The 22,240-nt window shown below is 38.7% G+C and overlaps 1 protein-coding gene across 1 annotated transcript in view; it reads left to right on the forward strand.

Annotated features, from left to right (window-relative positions):
* Nucleotides 1-22,240, forward strand: part of NFX1 (nuclear transcription factor, X-box binding 1) — a 66,282-nt gene that overhangs the window by 36,080 nt on the left and 7,962 nt on the right. Inside the window, 13 exon segments of the mRNA XM_068396506.1 lie at nucleotides 1,257-1,287; nucleotides 2,423-2,505; nucleotides 3,024-3,132; nucleotides 6,990-7,109; nucleotides 7,779-7,858; nucleotides 8,194-8,424; nucleotides 8,713-8,786; nucleotides 11,497-11,540; nucleotides 11,543-11,597; nucleotides 14,340-14,381; nucleotides 14,731-14,829; nucleotides 16,905-16,971; nucleotides 17,950-18,095. Of these exon segments, the coding sequence (XP_068252607.1) occupies nucleotides 1,257-1,287; nucleotides 2,423-2,505; nucleotides 3,024-3,132; nucleotides 6,990-7,109; nucleotides 7,779-7,858; nucleotides 8,194-8,424; nucleotides 8,713-8,786; nucleotides 11,497-11,540; nucleotides 11,543-11,597; nucleotides 14,340-14,381; nucleotides 14,731-14,829; nucleotides 16,905-16,971; nucleotides 17,950-18,095 (1,181 nt within the window).

Genomic DNA, 22,240 nt, shown 5'->3' on the forward strand with positions numbered 1-22,240 from the left:
CCCCTCCTTTTTCCCCCCCTCCTTTTTCCCCCCCTCCTTTTTCCCCCCCCTCCTTTTTCCCCCCCTCCTTTTTCCCCCCCTCCTTTTTCCCCCCCTCCTTTTTCCCCCCCTCCTTTTTCCCCCCCTCCTTTTTCCCCCCCTCCTTTTTCCCCCCCTCCTTTTTCCCCCCCTCCTTTTTCCCCCCCTCCTTTTTCCCCCCCTCCTTTTTTCCCCCCCTCCTTTTTCCCCCCCTCCTTTTTCCCCCCCTCCTTTTTCCCCCCCCTCCTTTTTCCCCCCCTCCTTTTTCCCCCCCCTCCTTTTTCCCCCCCTCCTTTTTCCCCCCCTCCTTTTTCCCCCCCTCCTTTTTCCCCCCCTCCTTTTTCCCCCCCTCCTTTTTCCCCCCTCCTTTTTCCCCCCCTCCTTTTTCCCCCCCTCCTTTTTCCCCCCCTCCTTTTTCCCCCCCTCCTTTTTCCCCCCCTCCTTTTTCCCCCCCTCCTTTTTCCCCCCCTCCTTTTTCCCCCCCTCCTTTTTCCCCCCCTCCTTTTTCCCCCCCTCCTTTTTCCCCCCCTCCTTTTTCCCCCCCTCCTTTTTCCCCCCCTCCTTTTTCCCCCCCTCCTTTTTCCCCCCCTCCTTTTTCCCCCCCTCCTTTTTCCCCCCCTCCTTTTTCCCCCCCTCCTTTTTCCCCCCCTCCTTTTTCCCCCCCTCCTTTTTCCCCCCCTCCTTTTTCCCCCCCTCCTTTTTCCCCCCCTCCTTTTTCCCCCCCTCCTTTTTCCCCCCCTCCTTTTTTCCCCCCCTCCTTTTTTCCCCCCCTCCTTTTTTCCCCCCTCCTTTTCTCCCCCCTCCTTTTTTTCCCCCCCTCCTTTTTTTTTTTTAAATCAAGTCAGACTTGCATTTTTGGGACAGTTGGTCAAAGCACAAATTTGTGCACTCTGTCAGTATTGTCTGGGAGACCTGTTTTGGTTTCCTTCATGCAAATTTCTGGTTTCTTAGGACAAACCTGTTTCTCTCACTTCATAGCATTATCTGCTGAATTAAGTGGGGAATACAAAACTACAATCTTTTGTAATTGGTATTGAATCTCTAAGGAAAAAGTATTGTGTTAAAAGATTTGTGGATTTTTTCCCAGCTTTTGTTTCACTATTGTATACGGGAGTGTTATACACATGAAAACTGAGAGTGCTGCTGCTTTCTGTATTGTGTGACTAGGTGTTTTCTGGATAAGTAAGTTTCAGTTGTTTCATCTTTTTTAACCTAATGGATCCCTGTTTTTTTCCTAGGAAGTCCCATGTGCTCTCCTCAGAAATAAAGGTACAATGTTATGTTACATATATAATGTGAAGTTGTTTTAAAAACAATACACAGCTTATATTAATTTTGGGTTTGATTGATGAAGTTGGCAAACATCTGATCAGTACTGCTTCTTTTATCCATGCTTCTATGCCAAGTTGGTCATTTCTTGAGATGCTGCTGCTTTTGGGAAGAGGTTTGAAATAAACTTCCTTCATTTCTATCTGTCTTTTACATAAAAAAGTACTTCTTCAGCATTTGATCTTGATGATTCCAGGCAAGCTATTTCAATTTGAACAGTTTCTTATGCCACCTGCCATATTCAATAGGTTGCCCCACCAGCACCCTGCATATCTTTGGGTCAACTTGCACAGCTCATATGCAGAGTAATGCTTTTGCTCTGCTCTTGTCCCAGGTTGCTGGGGAAATACAAGCTTTGATTCTGCTTCACAGTTGTATGCTGCTGGTCTTTGCATCTGAGCTTGGCAGAGGGTTCCCATTTGACACTTCTTGGTATTTTGGATGTAGCATCTCCAAATTCACCTTAGTGAAATGTTTACTTGATGGACCCTTGTCATACTGAGGTACTTATTTACAAGATATGTAAGGTAGTAATATGCATATTTCCTAATGGCAGCTTTTGTCTGTGAAGACTTTGCTCTTCAGAATCCAGAAGTGATTACTTTTGTTACCTGTGGATGGTGATAAGGATGTTCTTTGTTAGCACTGGTTTTGTGAGCATATCAGCAGTAGTTGTATTTAGCTGACTTTTACTGCCTTACCAATTTCAGCACTCTTAAATTGGATGTTTGTGATACTCCAGCATATCAGGATATCTTGTTTTCTGTGTTCTCTTGTGCAGAATTTACAGCGTAAAGGCTAATGTGAAATAAACTAGTTTCATGTATTCTGCTCTCTAAAATCCTTTTGAATAAGGGTTTGTTTAAAGGAAGCCAAGTGTTCGCACGGGGAATTAATGTGGAAGAGCAAGTAATTTAAAAGTTTGCTTCCTGACTTACGCTGTGTTTATCTCTTGAGCCATGCTCTGCAACAGCCTTAGCATAATATTGTGATCGTAGCTTTTGTTCCCAGCATAAGCAAAGACATAAAAGTTATGACTGGTTTTTGTTTTTTGTTTTGTTTTTGTTTTTAATAGCTGCTATTACATTCATGTGTGACAAGCGATGCAACAAGAAAAGATCATGTGGACGACACAAGTGTAATGAAGTTTGCTGTGTGGTAAGTTGACGTGTGGTTTTATAAAATTGGTCATTGTGATGTGTGTTTGGTTTTGGTTGTGATGTTAAGACTTTTTGGCTTTTGTGTCTTTCTATGTTTGTGCATCTTCAGTCTCTATTGGTCATGCTCAAAAAGCTTGTGTGTGTGATTTATTTTGCAGCACTTGTTTTATGGGTATCATTATAAATGTCAAACCACGTTCCAGCCTAAATGCAATTAAATCAGTGTAAAGGTCCTTTTTGTCAAGGCAGTGATTCCAGGGATAATGGGGAGGGGAAAGATACTACTTAATACAAGAAGCATAAGCTATGATGCAGCTATGTCTGCAACAGAGGTCTTAACAGTATCTGCTTTAAAAATTATGTATCCATACAGTGATGGAAAAACTGTATAGATCAGACCTAAGCTATTTTTTGCACTATACAGTTTTGTTAATTAGTAGATTATGACCTCACAGAGAAAAGTAAACCAATGGGGCTTATAGTTTAATTCTGCTTTTCTTTTTTGCCTTCCCCTAGGACACAGAACATAAGTGTTCTTTGGTTTGTGGTCGTAAACTCAACTGTGGGCTTCATAGATGTGAAGAACCTTGTCATCGGGGCAGTTGTCAAACGTGCTGGCAAACAAGTGAGTTACGTGCAAGAGTACATTATTTCTGCTCAGAGTTGGACAGAGAATGTGATCCAAATTGACCAGAACCTGAAGAGTATGCAGTTGATTTTGATTGTATGTTTTTTCATGAAAGAGAAAGTTACTTCATTTTAGATGGGTTTGCTAAGTGTTGGATTTTAATAGTTAAAATTGAATTACACTGAAATATATTGTTATGTATGTTGATCCAGCAATCACTTAAAAAAATTGGAGGAATCATGCAAGGAAAAAAAAGCACTTTAGAAAGGTGATTTCTAAGTTAACGGAGCTCTTGTTTAACAATGTAATAACTGTTAAAGAATTTGTTTAGCTGCTTAGAATTCAGACTTTCCCAACTTGGTACACTAGTGATTTTTCTCTGGACAGGACCATCTGAAGAAATAAGAGATATCAGTCATGTGTGTCTTAGACTTTCTGGTCATGTTCTGGATGGTGAAAATTAGTACTGAATTGCTAGAAATAGATTGACAGCCAGCAGGTATTAATTTTCTTAGGATTGCTGAACTATTTAAAGATTTAAGCTGGTGCAATAGCTTTAGACAGGTAGGTACTCTATTAAAAGCTGTACCAGTTGAATATACTAGTTTTCTACAACTGCTTTTTACCACTTGATGTAGGGGACCGTATGTTGATTATTTTGCACCATTATAATAGGTGCAAAATTTAGAATGTATTTATAATACATTATAAATTTTCTGATTTTGGCCTGAAGCAGACAGAAGAATGCTTCTATGTTTCCTTCTGCTAGCAGAACCTTTAGTTGATCTGGCACATCATATGTGATAACAGTTTAATTTTTTTTCTCAGTCTTGTATATTAATATAGGTTTCCTCGTTCTTTATATAGATGTAGCTTATCACAGAAATTATAAGCTATTTATTAAATGCAATTTTTGAAAGTTGAGCGGAAAAAGTCCTAAATGGATTCTTCAGCTTGTATCCATCCTTCCACTCTGTGTTCGCTTACAGAGTTTGAAAGTTTTCTTTAAATCCATCATTATTAAGTTAAATTCTAGGTTTATTTTTGCATCTGCTGTAATCTACAATAAAACTGTGAGGGGAGAGTGCTTCTAGAATGGAATATGAATACTCACCTGTAGTTCCCCTTCAGCTTTCATCAAATATTGTCTTTTGTCTAGTAGTTCTGCAGTCACTGCTGGAGAAAAGCGAGTCTCCTCTCTCAGAAACTGGGTACTGCTTTGGAAGTGCTCGCTGGAATGTGGGAAAGAGGACAGTGAGATGTTGAAAGTGTGAACCAGACCTCCCAACATTGGTGAAAAGGAGAGAGACAGGTGGTGTGCGTTGTAGGGATACTGTTTACAGTTGGAAGTATTAGCTGCAGTAGTACATGCGTCTCTCCTATATCATATGTCCATGGAAATAGTCAAAGAACTCTTTCTATGGAGACCAACTTTTCATGGGAACATCTGGAAAAGAGAGGGTACTAGAGCCTCTAAAGCTCACTGTGGTTGAAATAACGTTGTAGTCTGTCTTAATAACTGTATTATCTGGAGGGTCTGAACTATGAGGAATGGCTGAGGGAGCTGGGGTTGTTTAGCCTGGAGAAGAGGAGGCTCAGAGGTGACCTTAGTGCAGTCTACAACTACCTGAAGGGAGGTTGTAGTGAAGTGGGAGTCGGCCTCTTCTCCCGGGCAACTAGCGATAGGACAAGAGGACACAGCCTCGAGCTTCGCCAGGGGAGGTTCAGGTTGGACATTAGGAAGAATTTCTTCTCAGAAAGGGTCATTAGACATTGGAAGGGGCTGCCCAGGGAGGTGGTGGAGTCACCATCTCTGGATGTGTTTAAGAAAAGACTGGACATGGCACTTAGTGCCATGGTCTAGTTGACGTGGTGGTGTCAGGGCAACGGTTGGACTCGATGATCCCAGAGGTGTCTTCCAACCTGGTTGATTCTGTGATTCTGTAATAGCCTATGAATATGACGTGCATGCTGACTGTACCTCTCTTAAAAAATAAACGTTTCTGTGTCCAAACATTTCTCTTGACAAAGCCAAATAGTAATCTGGATGTCTCAAGGGCCCTGGTAGTAACTTCTGGTCTAGCTGAGTCAGATGCACAGATTTTTCTGAGCGGTTGTTTTTCTTCACTGGATTTCCTGGGTTTGATCTTCAAGATCATCGAACTTCTCCACATTGCTGCAGTATTTTTGAGGATTGTATTTCATTCTCAGACCTAAGATTCAGATGCCTGTTTTAGCCTGGAGAGACCTAAGGATTGTCTCCCCTGTGAAACGTTCCACTGTTGGATGTGATGCAACTGCGAGGTCAAGCTTCATTGCTGAAATTTTGCAGTGAGGCCCCTTTCTGAGCGCAGGAAAAGCAGTTACCTGCTCAAGGAACCAGATATGTATGATGATTTGGCTTAAACCTTTGTGTCCCTGAACTCTCCCAGTCTGAATCTGTCCAGAGCTAAGCAGTATCTTCAAAGATTTCTTACCTGCTTTCCCTGGATGCTGCCAGTTGAGGTTTCAGAGGCATACATTGTGTCGTTCTGACCCTGTAGCTGATGCGGAGTGATTCTCAGCACTAAGAAGTTATTGTCTTATCTGTTGTGTGTATTGTCTTTCTGGAATATGTGCTTGGTCTTGCTACTGGCTGGACCTGCATATTGATCCAGCAGCCAATGTATCCATGGAGGTGGGACAGTAGGAATCTTTGGGGTTTTAGAGTTCATCAGATTTTGCTTTGGTAGACTAGGAAGGGGAATCCTGTGATTCCCGGAGTCAGAGAACTTGCTGAATTCAGCAGCTCCCTTAACACACTCGTCTTCTGTTCAGGTTGGAATTGTTGTTTTGTATTTTTATTGCCCCATTATTCTCTTACCTCCTCTGTCATTCTCTCTTGTTCTCCCTCATCTCTTTATTTGTTTATAAACTGATCATATTCTCTTTTTGTTCTCAGTTCTCCTTCTATATGACTTCTGATGTGAATATATTCTCTTAGTGTCCTGTTTTTCTAAGGATTTGTTTGAACTGTATTTTACATTCCAATCCATCTCCCTCCTAGTTCCCTTATAGTCTGAAAACCATCAGTGAACTGTATTAATTTTTGTGCAGTGTTAAGTTTTAGTTGGGATGGTGTATGTAAGTGTTTGTTTCTTTGTTTATCTTATCACTGAGATTTGGAATCTTGTGATAAGAGTTTAAATCTCTTTCCCAAATGCATAAGGGGGGCGGGGGGAAAGAAAGAAAAGAAAAAGTATGCTGCCTGAGACAGAGAACTTCCAAAACATACAAAGTTGACGTTGAAGTATTTGGACAGGTTTGTAAGCTGCTTATGAGGATCCATGTAATACTGAATGACATAAAGAAGTATACAGAAGAAATTAGTAGGACAAAGTCTACAGACTGGCAGCCTTTTGGTAATTTTCTCTGGAATCTTCCCAGTACCACAGGCAGGGCTTTGCAAAAGGACAAAATCTAACCACTGTTCTGAAAAAGTGATGGTTGGGTGAAGTTCAGAGCACAAGATTTGGATGATGTGCTTTCTGGAAGGGAATTCAAGAGAGATCTCCCCATTTTTAAGTCAAGGGTAGAACAGCAATAGCTTTCAACTTGACGTGAGCATTTCTCTTGCTCTGGTTCAAAATGTTGCTGTCAAAGAACCACTCTCTAAAAGCAAGCATAATTCCTAATGAAGTGATCATAGTCCAGTTTTGTTGTAGGAGCCACAAAAGCTAATAAATTCACTATAGTGGTGCTTAATATCAAAAAATGAAGCTGGAGTAAAACTTGCATGTTATTTAAAGATTTCTGATAGTGAAGAAGTGCATATACGTGTAACCATTGGGATATATTTGACTTGTTTTTTTCAGGTTTTGACGAGTTAACTTGTTATTGTGGTGAATCTGTGATTTACCCCCCTGTCCCCTGTGGCACTCAGCCACCAGAGTGTAAAAAAACATGCACCAGGCCCCATGACTGTGATCATCCAGGTAAGTGAGGCCATTCAGTTTTGCTTGGGTCTTTTGTTTTGGTTTTTAATCAAGATGTAGAAAAGTGTACGTAGGTCTGTTTGAAAATATATTTGCTTTTACATTAGATGCCTTTTCAGTAGCTGTGAATATTTCCAACAGTCTACACTTAAAAGCCAACCAACTAAAAACTTGCCACGAATACTAGTAGTGGTACTTTGGACTGGTAAAAGCGTTGGCTTTTTCTCTGATCATTATTAGTAGTCACAACAGATTAAATGCTGTATTCCAAAGATTAAGTGCTCTGTTGAAACAATAGGATAATCTAGTGAACAGTTAGTTTCTATGTTCCTCAGAATTATACTGGCTGATTGCAAAAAATATAGCATAGGTCAACCAGATACGCTTTCTGACAAATTCTATCTGATAGTATAACCCTGCTCAGAAGTTACAAAAATTCTCTGCTATTTAGTTTAGAAAATATGGAAGAATATTCACCTAAAACCTGCCATCATAATTTTTAGGGTACTTTAAGAACAGATTATCCTTGCATGAAGCATCATATTTCCCATAATTTGTGTAGTTCTGAAATGCGAACTCATGTTTAATAGTCTTCACCATCTCCTGTAATGCATTTGACTGAAGTATGCTACTAAAACTGTGCTGGCTTTTATATTTCTGTGACTGCAGTGTACCATTCGTGTCACAGTGAGGAGAAATGTCCGCCCTGTACCTATCTCACTCAGAAGTGGTGTATGGGCAAGCATGAAGTAAGTCTGGACACAATGTTTTTTAATACTAAAGAATGTTCTAGGACTGTAGGCTTAGATTTTTGTGGCCTCTTTGGAATGGAATATGTTAACTGGATTTTGAGTTTAATGTGATTAAATTAGAAAAGTGTATCTTCTATGCTATATGCATTCAGACCAACTGCTATATTGGACTGCGGTATAAAGAAAAACTCAGTCTTTGTCCTAAGATATTTTAGTATTACGGTTCTTGCGTGGACAGTGCCAAATGAAGGTGTGAACAGTAAAAGTACTTTGATATTTGCGTTTATAATTTTTCATTTTTAGTTGTCATCTTTTTTCCTCCCCTCTTCCAGCTGCGAAGTAATATTCCTTGTCATCTCACTGACATTTCCTGCGGACTTCGCTGCAATCAAATGTTAAAATGTGGAATGCATAAATGTAAAAGAATCTGTCATAAAGGCGAATGTCTTATAGATGAAGAGTGTAAACAGCCATGTGTTGTTCCAAGACTATATTGTAATCATCCCTGTATGGCTCCATGTCATCCTTCTTCACCCTGCCCGACAACATCCTGCTGTGCAAAGGTTAGATACCCGAAGAAAATTCACTGCAAATTCACAGGCAAATTATATGGTTTAATTATCAGCCAATAACAGTTGTGACAAAAAATGACGTTTGTACATTGATAGCATGACACTTTTTCTGTAAACCTATGATATTTAATTAAAAACCCCCTATTAATCACTTTTTAATTAGCCATTTTTCCACTAAAATGGGACTTTTTAAAGGAATAAATTTACCTCCCCCACACTCCTCCATGGCCATAAAAAGACAAAAGTTTAAAAAACCTGCTCTCTTGTGTGATGGAACAGGTTGATCTTGAATGTGAATGTGGAAGAAGAAAGGAGAGTATGATTTGCTCAGAAGCATCTAATACGTATCAAAGGTTTGTACTGTAATAGTTCTTTTGATTACTGGACTTACTTCTTTGCAGTTTGATTAAATTTCAGCGTTGACTAAATGTATTTAATTCACAAGTTTTTTCACACTTCTTTTGTGCTTTCATGTGTGGTTTCTTTTTTGTGTTCCCCTGAGCTTTCATACCAGCTATGGTGTACTAGAACACGTTCCTATTTTCACTGTTTTTAGTCTAACTGTGGTGGTGTGTCAAAGCTGGAATCTCCCATCTGTGGAACTCTGCTCTACCTACATAGTGTAATTAGATACAGACTAATTGAGCAGGTCCAGATTCAGGCTTCTGAATGTAGGTCATTACATATAGCAATCCATGTGTGAGCTGCAGTCTAAGTTTCCCTTAATGTGTGATGGAACCTAGTCAGTACAGATGATGGAAGCTAAAGAATGATTCAAAGTCATTCTGAAATAGCTAAATTTAGGCAGGAGAGCTTTGGCATTTAAGTCTTGGTTCTCAGTATGCAAACTGAGTGATACCCAACCTCATTTATTGCAGTAGATTTGTTTCCAAATCCTATTTCTAAACTTCTTTCTCTCTTATGAGAGAGGACAAGGAAAAGAAGAAAAGTAGGGCTTTGGAACTTTTGAAATGAAAATAGCAAAATGGTAATAATAATAATAATAATAATAAAATCTTACTCTGATGCTGTGATTGAGAGGGAGTAAGAAAATTAATCTAGAGAATTGATATGCAACCAGAGTTCTGCTCTGCATCCCAGCTGATGGGAGAGCATGGTCATAGATTCTTCCTGTCTTTCAAAGCAAGCTTCCTAATGATTGTTTTATTTGAGACTGCTATTGGAGGGCCTGATACTAGCCCAGCTTAGGATATGCTGCTTTGTTCCTACTGAACACTGCCCAGATTCAAATTCTGACCGAAGATGGCTTAGCATCTACGTAACTGGTGCTTAATACTACCTAAGAAATCAAAGAGAAAAATGTGCTCATCAGAAACAGTTAAGAACAGTTGTAGTCAATACTAAGTTGAATGCAAGATAGACTTACAGGAGTGGTGATCATTTTTTCTTTTTTTAGAAAAAAGGGGATTTTTTTTTTATTTCTGTTAAGATCTATCTCACTGTGAATACAAATCAGAAGACTGACTCAGCTTTGAAATACCAGTTTAAATTGACACATGCTTGTCATTAATGATAAGCTGAGAAGGTAACGTAATTACAAGTCCAAATTTTTAAATGCTATTATTTCTCTGCTGTTTCTATAGCTCAGGCACTGCAAAAGTATTCGTACAAGGCAAATGGTTCTTTGAAATCAGTGGGAGTTCTTGCATTCATAAGCTGAACACATATGTATTTATTTATCTAATCAGAGCCTGAGTCAAGAGGAAGGGAAAGAAACACCGGGTTTAAAGCAAATGTTTCTATCTGTTTGTTCAAATGTGTTCATATGTGTTTACAAATTACTCATGGCCTATGTGATATTAAGAAAAGCAGCATTTAATGCCAGCTAAGTTTGTATGATAACTCCAGCTGTTCAGGTTGCTGAAAGATTGAAATTTTTTTAGGAGTTTGATTTTGTCAGAGTTACGTTTGGCTTTTTTCCCTACCATCTACAGACTTGGAGAGGAAAAAAAAAACCAATAAAAAAATCCAAACCAAAAACCAAACACAGCAAAGTAATTCTTGTAGTACTACTGTGGAGAGGTCAGCAAGTTCATAGGGTATCCAGGTTTTCTCAAAAACGTTACAGGAATGATGAAAACAGCTTTGAGCTTTGTCAGTGAATGCTGGTGAAGGAATGCCCAAGGGAACAGGAAAGGGAGTGTGCTGCTCTATCTGTACCCATGATACAAATGATGATGTCACATCATCTCATGGCCTTTAGCCTAGACTTTGTCACCACCTGATAAATATGAAGCTGATGGTGCCTCTCAGTGCTTCTTGGTTTTAGGTGATATGATTATCTTCCTTCCTGACAGATGTTTCGTTCTCTGGATGTGATGCAAAACATATAGAGACAAACATATCCTTTTATCTGAATTTAACAGAAAAGATGGTTCAGAGGATAGAATGTTCCGTTTTCAGGATTTTGTTTGAGAATGGTGTGGGATATTTCACTAAAAACTTGCTTTATATTTTAGTTATAAAAATTTTAGCAAGAAAATCAGGCTGGGAAGGCTTGTTATTGAAGGGAATGATGAAGAATCTTGAAGAAAATTGTAACAGTCTCAGCAGGCATTTTGCTCTTTCCTTCTGGCTTTTATCATCCATATTTTCTAAGCAAATTTCTAAATACTTTATAAATTCACTTTACAGGTTTTAGTTACACACAGTTAAGGAAGAATCACATAAAAGTTGAAAAAGCAATTAAAGCTATACGGTCAGCTGTCGTTTGAATATTTAGCAGGTGAAAAGAAAGAGTATTCACACTGCCTAGTTTAGACTTAGAATTGATGCTCTGAAAAATTCCCTTAAGTATATCCATTTATTAGTCTTGCTCCTAGTTGCTGAGGGAGATGAGAGAGAGTAATCTCTTAATTTACATAGCTAGATTAGACTCCTGAAACTAGGTGATGTGGAACTAGAGTCCCATTCTGTAATCTGATCAGGACACAGTCAATCTGTCTTATTTCTTCCACCTGGAGGTTTGAATCTGCAGCTTTATACACCTTTTCAAAGGTTTATGTGTTGCCTCAAATGAAATCTAACACTCTTCTTTTCCAGAATAGCTGCTATATCTATAGCCACTAAGTTAACAGATCTACAGCTTGGGATTCAGTGGAAATCAGTAGGCTTATTACGAAAAAAGAAATGAAGCAGGCCAGGTAAGAAGGATAATATGTAGAAACATATGAAAAACCCGTGTGCGTACCTGGAAACATAGGCGATGTGGAAAATACATAATGTTGTGAGCAAAATTCCAGCTAAAATAGAAAAACTTTTAAGTAACCTTACTCTACTGTAACAATGCTGCTGAAAGAGTATTTTGCAAATCTTTAGCAGTTCCTGTTTTTGCTTTCACGTAGAATGACTTCTCTATCATTGACTGGTTTGTTGTTATAATTATGTCTAGAACTATATAATTGTGGTTTCAGAGTTTCTTTCACCTTGAAAACTCCTTAGAGAACCCCTGGATTTTTTTCACATTTCTAGACAGTATAATTTTTTGCTATTATTTTCTGTTTCAGCATCCAGCATTCCTTCTTGGATGTTCTTCAGGATTGGAATAGCTTGTCTTTTTACTTTTAGTATCATTTCTTTAAGGAGTTGTCAAGTTTCTCCAATATCCTTCTGTCAGAAACTTGACTTCTTGAAGTCTTTGCTCTTGAAGTCCCTAACTTCTGGTTTTAGTTTGTTTTTTGTTACCATCTCTCCTCTCTTCATTGTGAATTTGATTATTTCAGAGTCAGTCTGTTATGTGTGTTAAAATCTAATGTTCCTTTATATTGTGTAAAGTCAAAATGGTGACATTTCCCATACAGTTACTTCATGACTTCCTGTATCAAAAGCTAATACTTGAAGAACTTTTGCTAGTCATTCTGTTCTATTTGTTTAATGTCTATGAAATTGGAGCACATTATTACCAAGTCCTTTTGGATAATTTTCGACACTGAAATAATTTTAACTCTTGAGTGTATGGGCAAGGTGAACTAACACCAGAAATATCGTATGGGAGCACCTGCTCATCCCAGTCTCCAGCTTTGCTCTGGTTGAACCAGTGTCATACTTCAAAAGAAAGTGGAGGGAAAAAACAAGGTGAAAGAGGGAGAGCCTTACTGATTCCTGCGTGCAGTTCTAAAGAGCATGGTATTAGTAGTGTTATAAGCATGGTGTAAGAAAGACACAAACAGGAAACAGTAACTGAGTCTTTTTTTAGCCTACCCTGTTTGTTTCAATTAATTGAATACTCAAAAATGTACAATATAAGCATTAATTTTTGTCTCTAAAATTACTGTAGAATAATCTCTGCTTTATCCAGATTGAGGCTCAACTACTTTGTTCGTACTTGTATCACAAGGCCAACCAGATACAAATATACTGAACAATAGGAAGCCAACTTCAGCTTCTCCGAAAAGAGAGTCGCTGTTTAAAGAAAGCAACCATTTGGCAGTGCTAGAACTCAGAAGGGAGGATGGGGGTGTGGGGTGGTAGAAGAAGGGGGCATGACTTTTTCAGCTACTGAAGGTGCAAGTCTGTCATAACAGCTGTATACTTGCCAGGAGAGCGAGGAAGACACCAGTGTCTCTGTTGGTGTCCCAGCCTTTGCAATGTGTAATATAACTTGTGTTGTAGTCACTGCTGCACATCTTTCTATGTGGGCAGACTTATGCTGCCCTTTCCTCGAATAGCTGCAATTACCAGAGATGACTCTTCTTCATGCAAATCGTTCCTAATATGATATCTGAACTGTGGCAGGTAGCATTTATTCAAGGACAGTCAGAGGACGTATTCTCCCTTCCCCACTCTTTTCATCTACTGAATACTGGGTGGGGAAGAGATGGTGGCACGTAAATATTTATTCTTAAATTTCTGGTTTATTGTCAAACTCCAGTATTTTCAGAGGAACTTACAAATTTGCTTCATGTATTTTTATACTTTAGTTTGGTTTCCTTCTTAGGTTTGCGTTTTTTTTGTTGACAAATTTGGTCAGTCCTAGAGTTGCTTCTCTAAATTGGCTACATTCCTTTTTTAGAGGAGGAGAAAATGATTCTTCAAGCAAATGACTTTAAACAGTACCAGGTTGATCTTAGAGTGCAAGTATGTTAGGTTTCTTCTGCCTCCTTTGAGAAAACCACCAGAAGTTCTGGATCCTATAGCTGTGTCTCTCCAAACATAATACATGTCACTGAATGAACCAGTTTCCCCTGTAGAAATTATTTGTTTGAAATCAAAGAACTATTGTCAACAGAATCAATTCACTTATGCAGTCTAAGGGGCAGAAGTTTATAACTGCCGCTGTGAAATTCTGGAGAACTCTTGATCCTTCTCTGACGTTTGACTCCATTAAAATAAAATTATAAAATACCTTTCAAAGATGAGGCAGAAACTGAAAGTCATAACTCTACTGACACTAGAAGTTATGGGCTCAGTTGAAATACTGATTTTTATGGTGCATCATAATCCCCATATGTATAGCTAACTCTCCTGTTTTCCCTGGCTGATAATTTTTTCTGATGCATAGGAGTAAGTGACCTTGTCACATCTTCCTTGGCTAATTTCCCATCCTTCCTAGCATCCCCTCAATGCTGATACCAACTGCATTTTTTTTTTCTCAAATGACCTAATTTACCAATGTAATAAAATCCAATTCAGAAGCTGTTTTTCTCAGCTTCTGTATGGCTTAGGTAATTGCTGCTTCTGTTCAAGACCTGGAGAAGGGCTTGTGTGTTCAGAGATCTTTGTTGTTTGTTTGTTTTTAGCTGTATTATCTGATCTAATACAATAAACTGTTCTCACACATTCTGACTTCTGTAGACTCTGATAATGATATGACACCAACAAAGCTACAGTTTGAAAAGTATGAGTAGGAGCAATGATTCCAATTGTATTTTTCTTTCATCATTCAGGTTGCAATGTGATGAAGAATGCTTAGCTCTTCAGAGGAACAGGTGGGCAATGAACTTGCTTAATTTTTTTTCAGAAGTCCAGATTCAGAAAGTTAATGCTATGTGGAAAAAAAATCCTTTCCTGCATGAAATGTGGAGGTGATTCCTGTGTTACAGGGATCTGTATTGAGTGATCTGAGATCTTACTAGAATATTCTAGTGAAAAGTCCTAAATGAGTAGTTTCAAATGTACAGACAGTATCTTTTGCAAGCTGTTCATCTGTATTAGTAACCCCCATCTTTACTCTTCAATGACAACATGTTTGGGAGGTTGGTGGGATTTGTGTGTTTATTTTTTGTTTGGTTGTGTTTTTATTATGTTTTGTTTTTTCCCTTTGACCCTCCCATTCAGGCGTCTTGCTGAGGCTCTTGAAATAGATGATAATTCTGATCCTTTTAACATTCGTTCTTCTGGACCAAAGTACAGTGACCTTTTAAAAGAAGATGCGAGGTATGTGTTGTGATGATGACAGATGTCATAGGTAAACAGTGTTGAGAGCAAAATGGGAAATGCAGAATAGTTCTGTTTACACTTGTAAAAATGCCTGTGTTTACTCTTCTCTCTAGCCTTGGCAATAGGTGATAATTGAGGCAAAGAAGGTGATGCGCACTTCTCAAGACCTCCAAAATGAGAACCTGAAAAGTAAAAAGTGCCTGATGGGTTGCTTTGTTTTGTTTTGTAGCACGAGATTAGAATGGAAACACCGTTTTCCACCATTCTTCTCACTACAGATCAGTGCCTGTACTTCTCACATCTCCACTGCTTTCATACACAACCAACCCCCATCTCCATGCTCCTTGTAAACTTTTCAAGACAAAGACAAAAGTGATAGCTAAGTAATGAAATATGCTCTCATAGCCTGCCATTATTTCCTTCCATCAGTCTTTTTTTTTTCCTTACTGACTTTATTTTAAAAATAAAGGAGTTGAATTAATAAAACACTTGATTGATGCAGAGCTAAGCCTATGCCAGTGCTGACTGCAAAGAGGGCTGCTAGACTGAAACATCTGAAAATGAGACAATAGAAAGTCAAGGTAATATCAGAAGCATCACACTAGTAAATACTGTGCAATCTGGAATGACAGCGAGGGATAAGACACATTTTTAAAAAGATGATTAAATGATAAGTGTCATCTAAGAAGTTTTTACTCTTGTGTGTGTGTTTGTAGGCATGATGTTATTTTTTGCCAGCTCTGAACAGCTGAATCTGTTTTGCTCTTGTTTCACTGTCCTAATGATACATAAATTTCATATTTTTGTGAGGCTGTTTTCTACTTGAAAATTGTTTATCTCATTTGCTGATGTGTTGAGACAAGTTAAAATTTTACAAAAAATATCCACACAGAATTTAACAGTAAATCATCTCTTGCTTTATTGCCAATTGATTAGCCTGCTGCAAGATAAGAGCTGAATGCTTTCATTGTAGAAATACTATTTTATTAGTATTTGCACTTAAAAGTGGTATTTTATTAGGACTATTCTCGTAAGTGTATATAGAATATGTTTTGCTCTACCTCTTTCAGAAAACAAAGTGCACATTTTCACTTTCTTACTGTGTTGAATATCTTGTGTCGTGTATGTAGTCCCCCCTCTTTTTTTGGAGTACAATCCAGTCTCACCTTCCTCTACCCATAGTGCAGTGTTCATCTTTCCTGAACAGAACTGACCAGAATCATGCACTGTATTCTAGATGATCTAACAGATACCTTCAAAAGTAGCCTTAATGCTTCCACACTTCTCTACGAAAATATATCTTCTCAGTCATTCTGCAATTTACTTGCATTTCCTTTGTAGACACTTTGGTAACTCACGATAAACTAATACACCCAGGCTATTCTTTACTGATTCACAGCTTAAAGCAGAAGTTTTTTAGTCCTCAAGTCAATGACTTTACACATTGAATTACTGGATTTCATTTACCTAGTCTTCAAGGTAAATTAATTTCTCCCTGTATTAACATGTGTCTCTTTACATGAGCAGCAATCTGCAATTTGTAAAGCTATGGCTTTATGATCTTACTTCCTTGACTGTTCTTCATGATCTTTTATCTCATTCTTTTGTTCTTATCAATTTGTTATGCTAGACAAGTTGAAGACAAAAGTCAGTGCACTTTTCCTCTGTCTTGGAAAAGAACTCCACTCTGTTTACCCGGTCTCCATTTTTGTGTCTAATCATGTATTCTAATTAAGTGAATTGCCTTAATGACAACTAATTTAAAAACGCTGGAATGGCAACTTTAAAATCTACATTATCCATTTGAAAATGTAGAATTGTATCATAGAATTTTATGCTGGGTTCCAAGGGTTGAAGGGAAAATAATTCATGATTTTTGTAATAGTGATGACAAGCTAACATTTTAAAAAATGTTAATAGCGTAATATATAAATCAAAATGTGCTCTTACTCCTGCTTCAGTCAACTGAGTTCTTTAATTTTGTTCTTGTTGAAAATAACGTTACAAAAGATGAAGATAATGTGTCTTTGTACGCTCTCTTGCCTCATTTACCTAGAATGCTGTTCTTGCAGGAAGGATTTAAAATTTGTCAGTGACATTGAGAGGGAAATGAGAATGCTTGTGGAAGCTGTGAATAAGGTCAGTATTCAGATATTCTGTATGACTTATAATAAGAAACAGTTTTGTTGTTTGGGGGGAGTTTGATGTTACTAAACTTTATTAATACTAACTGTTATGAGTTGACACTAGATCTCTTTGGGCTCCAATAGAATATACATTTTAATTATAAATAGAACAAAATGTTTAGGAGACATAGTAGTTCAGGATCACTTTGGTGACGGCCAAGCATTTTTCAAAGATTACAGAATCACAGAATCAACCAGGTTGGAAGAGACCTCAGGGATCATCAAGTCCAACTGTTGCCCTGACACCACCCTGTCAACTAGACCATGGCACTAAGTGCCATGTCCAGTCTTGTCTTAAACACATCCAGAGATGGTGACTCCACCACCTCCCTGGGCAGCCCCTTCCAATGTCTAATAACCCTTTCTGAAAAGAAATTCTTCCTAATGTCCAACCTGAACCTCCCCTGGTGAAGCTTGAGGCTGTGTCCTCTTGTCCTATCGCTAGTTGCCCGGGAGAAGAGGCCGACTCCCACTTCACTACAACCTCCCTTCAGGTAGACACCTTCATAGCTGTCTGCAGTATGTGAATTGCAAAGCCAATTTGAAAAATAAAATCGGGTCTCATTCAAAATTGGCAGATAATTCTGAAAAATAAAAATTCAGGAAAAATAATTGTATAATGCTTCTTTGGGATGTAAGTAGAATGGCTATTTCAAACTTAAAAGATACATGTATATGTGTGTGTGTGTACTTTGAGGTGATGGAAACAATAGAGAATATGTAATTTAATTTTTGGGAAATAAATGGACATTTTTAGGTGAGTTTTCTGTCAATACTAAGGTATTAGCAATTTGTGGTATTAATTTTGTCATAGCAGCAAAATTTTAGAGGTAGAAGCACTTTCGTTTTTCTTTTTTTTTTCTTCTCCCTGGCCCCCACGAAGGAAAACTTCACCTTTTTTTTTTTCTTTAACCTTTTCTCTTGAATTCAGGGCAAGCATCCAAAGAAGAGCCATTGTTACCCACCAATGAACAGAGATCACCGCAGAATCATCCATGAATTAGCTCAGGTTTATGGCATTGAAAGTGTGAGCTATGACAACGAACCAAAGCGTAATGTCGTTATCACTGCAGTGAAGTACGTAATTCATTATTGTTTTCAAATCTATTAACTACAGTTTAAATAATGGGATGTTTTTATCACTTACTCGAATGAGTTTATTTACAGTGCAATTTGCAACATGCAGTAACTTCCAGTAGAAATTTTTTTTAAAGCAGTTTTTAAATTAATAATTTCATAGGCTTCTATTTCCACTAGTCAAGTAAATCTTCAGAGAAGAAAACTCAATTAGAAATAAAAAAGGAAAGATTTTGCTAGGCTGTTTTCCATTCATCTTAGCAGTAATTTTTTCTTTTTGATAAATTTGATAGAGGTATCAAAGATAATAAATGTCATAAAATTTTATGAAAAATAATTGCTGGGTTGAGAATTCATACCTAAATTTGTACCTCCTTTGAAAAAAATCTGATATTGGAACTTTTTTGTTCTCCATCTATCTGAACCTGCCACAGAGTATACTCCCTCTTTAGTTAATGGACAAAGAGGGAGATGGAATTCTGCAAATTGAAAAGATTTCCAAGCAAAACTGGAAATATTTGGAGAAGATACACAAAAAGGCAGTTTATATTAGACAAGGAAATGAAGGGAATATAGCTGGGGGAAGAGCAAGGTGATTGCACTGGAAATATAGTGAAGGCTTCCCAACTCAGGTATCAAGGCTTCCTTGATTCTGCTGCTCACTGAGCAGCATATTTAGTTTAGCACTGTCAAACTGTGGTTCTTTGACAACCAGTTGTTTTTAACTATAGATGTTGACTGTAATTATACAAAAACTGTCACCTTCCATGCTACTAGAGTGCCATGAGCTGCTCCTGAGCCTGTTTATTGGTTGGTAGCTTAGCTACAATCTTGATTTCTAGGGGCTAGTAGTCACCAGAAAGTCCAAATGGTTTGATTCATTTTGCTTTATCCTGTCCTCAACATTCCCCACACATTTCTATTATGGGCACCTCTTGAGTATAGATAATTCAAAATGGTGCTAGGCAAAGTGACCATTCTTCCTCTTCACACTTCCCCATCGTGTCTTTGAAATGGTAACATCGCCACACAGGTTCGTCAGAGGAGTGGGAAAGTCTCCTTGGTGCTAAGAAAGCTTCCTCCAATAGGACTTCTTCCTCTTATGGATGTCTAGGAGCAAACACCACAAATCTGCTTTGCCCTCAGCCCCTGCCACCATCATCATTCCACCACATCAGTAAGAGTTGGTCGTATTAGAATCGCTGATGTCCAGCATTGCCAATGTCTAGCCGTATAGAGAGCATTCCCAGTATTGACTGTCAAGGGTGATCTGAGTTACAGTTCTGGGGTCATTTGAAGTGTAAGACCCCGAGTGAATCCTTGCAAGTGCCCTTCTCTGTGCTTCCTTCTTGGTCATTGTTGCAGTCACCATCTTTTGAGAAGCTGCAATACCAGATTCCTTCTGAACCAGGTTCAAAGGTAATGTCCAGACTGGTATGGTGAAAAGGGGAAGGCTTTCCTCTTCAAGGTGACACATGCACTTCACTGTACCTGTCAGTGGTTTCTTGAGGTCTTTTACTCATATGAATTTCCTCCTCCTATGAATAAGTAGTGACCAGTTTTTAAGCAGCCTTTATGAACGTGAGACATCTTGGAGGTGTTTCTCAGAACAGTCGTCCTTGTAAGACCCATCCTTTTCCTGTTCCTTCCAGGAAAAACAACAGGGTCAGTCTCTCCTCACTAACAAGGGGACTTTTCAGGAAGGTGACAGGGTCTCCCTGCGCATTGTTCGCAACTGGGAAAACCACATCCTGCCACAGTCTCATCATGTTCTCTATTATTATTCTTCACCCAGGATTTTGTTTCCTTTCTATGAGGTCAGTCTGGAGACAGTTCAGGAGTGGTTACCTACCTGCAGGCTCCACAAGACCAACAGGAGCAAAGACCTAAATAAACTAAAACCCCTGTAACTACATCTGATCATGACAGCTGCATCGCTGAAGGCAAAAACTGTACATCCCAGTGGCAAGGTTGAAAGGAAATTATATCCTCTGAGGAAACAGAATTATTCTTTGGCTTCTTTAAGTTTTTCTGGACACATTTCAAATTTCTTACTATTTTTCCTTCAATCTTGACATCGTTTGCCCTGTGAATAGTATGTTTTGTGTCTTGACAGCTTATGACATAGGATATGTGAAGTCTAGACGATCAGGAGATTTACAGCCACTTGCTTCATTCTTCCACCCAAACTGTATCAGTTCTTTGAGAATTTCTGACAAAAACCTGCTCTGTCTGAAAGCTGATGGATCATTATTGCAAGGCTACAAGGAGTCAGTTCTGGACAGATTAGTGGGCAAAGAATTTTGTAGTAGTTCATACCAAAACAGAACAACGCTGATCCATTCTGGAGTTATGAAAACTGAACTTCCAGTCTTTGAGAAGAAGAAAAGTTTGAGTCCTGATTTCCACAGTTCAGTTTTAGACAGGCCATCCTGTCAGCACTGCCAGTGCCTTATAGTCAGCACATAGTTATTTATGTTGTCCTTGCTTTTCCCTGGAGTGCTGCTAAAAATTTGTCATTTCATCTTTGTTGCTCGGAGCAGGCAGTTGTCTTTTTTTCATTACTTTGAGAATAAGTTAATAGAATGATGAATGGCAACTTTCATATCAAAATGTCCAAAGTACATTGCAGAGCCTTTTGGTTCCATCTCCACAGTTGTATTACAACTGATGGTAGATAACCATGATTTACTGTAGCAGGAAGAGAGGGTCTGCTTGCTTTCTCCTTTCTGGCAATTAATTAGTCAAGGGGTTTTTTCTGTTGTATACCTGTTTACTTGAATTCAGTTGTTTGGTTTTCTTCCAGATGAGCTGCATATGATTGGCTGATTGGTTTCTTTTTTTTTTTTTTTTTTCAACCAATGAATAGAAACATTCACAGAATTTTGGGGAGCCTGGAGTCAGTCTAGTATTGTCTTGTGCATCACCAAATTATACAGGAAGGGGTGTATGTTTTGCTTGAGTGTGAGTTGATAGATTGTTGTCTCTAAAGCCCCTGTGGTTTTGTGGCTGGATAGTCTGCTGTATCTCTCTTCTGGTTTTTTTTTTGGAGGAACACTAAATCTTGTAAAAGCAAAAACAGGGCTAGACCTTGATGTGACCAAAGCAAATTTGCTTCCAGGATTTCCTCTAACTGTCCACAAGGCTTTGACCTCTCCTCATTTTTAAAGGTTTGATATATTAAACCTCTGTATCCTGGGAACATTTCACTTCAGAATCACAGAATCAACCAGGTTGGAAGAGACCTCAGGGATCATCGAGTCCAACCGTTGCCCTGACACCACCCTGTCAACTAGACCATGGCACTAAGTGCCATGTCCAGTCTTTTCTTAAACACCTCCAGAGATGGTGACTCCACCACCTCCCTGGGCAGCCCATTCCAATGTCTAATAACCCTTTCTGAAAAGAAATTCTTCCTCATGTCCAACCTGAACCTCCCCTGGCGAAGCTTGAGGCTGTGTCCTCTTGTCCTATCGCTAGTTGCCTGGGAGAAGAGGCCGACTCCCACTTCACTACAACCTCCCTTCAGGTAGTTGTAGACTGCAATAAGGTCACCTCTGAGCCTCCTCTTCTCCAGGCTAAACAACCCCAGCTCCCTCAGCCGTTCCTTGTAGGTCAGACCCTCCAGACCCTTCACCAGTTTGGTCACCCTCCTCTGGACTCGCTCTTCAGAGCAGAGCCGCTATATTTACTCTTGGAATGCAGGAATATTTTTTTCTAGTATGATTTTTTTTTTTAGCTAATTGTAGAAATAAATGCACATGTATTCTTCCAAGTGTTCTGTTTTTTCTTCTAACAAAGAAAGAAGACAACAGCATATGCTCCCATCTACCTTTGTCCTCTTTTAGTCTTTTCAGGTAGAGCTCTGCAGTTGAGAAGTAACTGAAATGATAGTGGGAGCATTTGGCTTTATGTGCCAGGCTTGGAGCTAAAGGAGAGGAGGAGTTTTTACTCATCTTAAACAAGAGGGGAAAATTAGCAGTTCTCAACTGACAGGACACTAATATGCTTCTTAGAATATGCTCTTAAAATGTACGGGTAAACGTAATATAATCTTGAAAAAACTGTGGTCACTGGTAAATAACTTTTGGTGACGTATGTTTGCAAGATTTTGTAGTTCATTTGAACAGACTGTCAGTACTCAG

Source organism: Nyctibius grandis, chromosome 3, assembly GCF_013368605.1.
Source record: "Nyctibius grandis isolate bNycGra1 chromosome 3, bNycGra1.pri, whole genome shotgun sequence".
Lineage (NCBI taxonomy): Eukaryota > Metazoa > Chordata > Aves > Nyctibiiformes > Nyctibiidae > Nyctibius > Nyctibius grandis.